The sequence below is a fragment of the Aureococcus anophagefferens genome (genome assembly GCF_000186865.1).
Source record: "Aureococcus anophagefferens unplaced genomic scaffold AURANscaffold_355, whole genome shotgun sequence".
Classification (NCBI taxonomy): domain Eukaryota; class Pelagophyceae; order Pelagomonadales; family Pelagomonadaceae; genus Aureococcus; species Aureococcus anophagefferens.
This window is the reverse complement of record NW_008705878.1, coordinates 1-2,098: the sequence shown is the minus strand read 5'-3', so window position 1 is coordinate 2,098 and position 2,098 is coordinate 1. Positions and strand designations below refer to the sequence as shown.

The 2,098-nt window shown below is 75.1% G+C and overlaps 1 protein-coding gene across 1 annotated transcript in view; it reads left to right on the top strand.

The window, feature by feature from the left end:
- AURANDRAFT_68766 (hypothetical protein) overlaps positions 1 to 1,063 on the top strand; it is a gene marked incomplete at both ends in the record, with an annotated part of 5,995 nt that extends 4,932 nt beyond the window's left edge. The window contains one exon of the mRNA XM_009044493.1: positions 20 to 1,063. Within this exon, the coding sequence (XP_009042741.1) occupies positions 20 to 1,063 (1,044 nt within the window). The remainder of the gene's footprint in view (positions 1 to 19) is intronic.
- Positions 1,064 to 2,098: the final 1,035 nt, after the last annotated feature.

Here is a 2,098-nt window from a genome sequence, read left to right as displayed (position 1 = left end):
GTACGTGCCCGCGTGCGAGGCCGCCGCGCTGGTCCCCGGCGGCGCGTTCCGCATCGTCGTCGCGGACGCCGAAGCGCCCGACGGCTTCGAGCGGGAGCGCGAGTCGCTCCGGCGCGCGTGCCGCGACGCGCCGCCGCCGCCGCAGTGCCGGTCGGGCGACACGGCGGGCGGCGTCTGGGTCGCGCGCGACGCGTCGCGGCCGTCCTGCGGGGCCTACACAGGGCGGCCTGAGGGGCGCTTCGCGGGCCTGGCGGCCGTGGACGTCGACAGGGACCCGAAGCTCTGGGCGCAGGAGGAGCGGAAACGCGACGCGCTCCGCGCGGCGAACGGGCCCACGGGCGACCGGTGGCGCTACGCGCTGCCCGGCTGCGCGTACCACTACTTCGACGGCGGCGAGCTCGAGCGCGCCCTCGCCGCGGAGGCGCCCCTCGTGCTCTTCGTCGGCGACAGCACCGCGCGGCTCCTCTACGTGGCCTTCGCGGAGTGGCTCGGCGCCGCCATCACGGACACGGAGCTCTACCTCGACCCGTCCGGCGACGGGGCCCAGTTTGTCTCGGGCGCCGCGCGCGTGGCCTACCTCCAGATGTGGAGCGAGGACCAGTACCGGTCGCTCGTGCTCGGGCCCCTGCGGCGCACGTGGGCCGCGGCCGCGCGCGATTCGCGGGGTCCGACGGCTGTTGTCGCGAACTTTGCCGCGGTCCACAGCCTCGACGGCACCTGCGACGGCTCCTTCGAGGCGCTCGCGCGGCTCGTCGTCGACGGCGTCCGCGCCGCGCTCCCCGGCGCGCTCCGCTTCGTGTTCCAGAGCGCGCCGTGCGGGCTCGGCAGGCGCCAGGGCAACTTCCGCACGGGCAAGTCCCTGGAGGTGCTCTCCGCGCTCCGCCGCGTCGCCGCGGGGCCGCCGCCGCCGAACGCGACCTGGGACGTGCTCGACCTCGCGAACGTCACGATGGCGCGCTACGACGCGACCTTCGACGGCACGCACTTCTACGGGTCGGCCATCGCGGCCCAGGCCCTCGCAGTTGCCAACATGCTCGCGCGGCGGCCCGCGGACGCGTCCTAGGGCGCGCCGGACCTCCCCCGCGCGGCTCACCGAGGATGGGGCGCCCGCGACCCGCCCCGGCGTTCTCTTAGAATTACCCGGGGAGCCGCGCCTTCCGTGAGCTTCATCGTCGCGGGCGTCCTCCTCGCGGCGCGGCCCGATCCGGCGCGAGGAGGCCGTCGAAGGTCGCGAGGAAGAGGGCCCACGTCCTCGGGTATTCGGTCGTGGGGTGGACGATGTCGTTGAAGTGCTCGGCCTTCATCGCGAGGGCCATGGGGGAGACGTCCCAGAGCGCGACGCCGTGCGCCTCCGCGGCGCGCGCCGCGGCGCCGTTCAGCGCGTCGACGACGTCGACGCGGAGGTGCTGCGTGTCGCAGCGGTAGTACCACTGGGAGCCCCGCATGAGTTTCAGCTTCTTCAGGTGGTCGCGGTAGAGGAAGCCCGGGTACGTCGTCGTGCGCCAGAGGACCTTGGCCGTGACGTTCGCGGCGCCGAGCGCTCTGAAGAGCGCGGAGAGGCGCGCGGCGTAGTGCGCGACGACGGCGCCCTTGTCGCCGTGCCACTCCGGCGCCCCGGCGCAGGCCGAGCCCGTCGCGGCGCAGCGCGCGAGGCCCTCGCAGCGGTGCAGCGGCGCGACGTCGTGGAGCCCCGAGTTGAGGACCGCGAGGTCCGTCTTGCGCAGCGCCTTGAGGAACGCGGGCCAGTTCTCCGGGTGGAGCTCGAGCTTGTCCGGGTCGAGGGGCGTCGCGTCGAAGGGCGGGCGCTCGGCGAAGAACCAGCCGAGGCCCACGCCGACGCCGTCGTTGTTCGGCGCGCCGACGTTCTCGTTGATCGAGAAGTAGTCCGCCGTCGTCGCGATGGCGCTGAGGCCGTCGTGGAAGCGCTTGCTCACGGAGTCGCCGACGACGAGGAGCTTTCGGGCCTTGAGCCGCGCCTCGAGCGTCGGCCGCGGCGGCGCCCGGCAGGCCGCCGGGAGGAAGAGCGGCTGCGCGCCGCTCCGCGCGGAGCCGGCGCCTGCGCCGAGCGTCGCCCGGCCGTCGAAGCGGCACGGCGGCA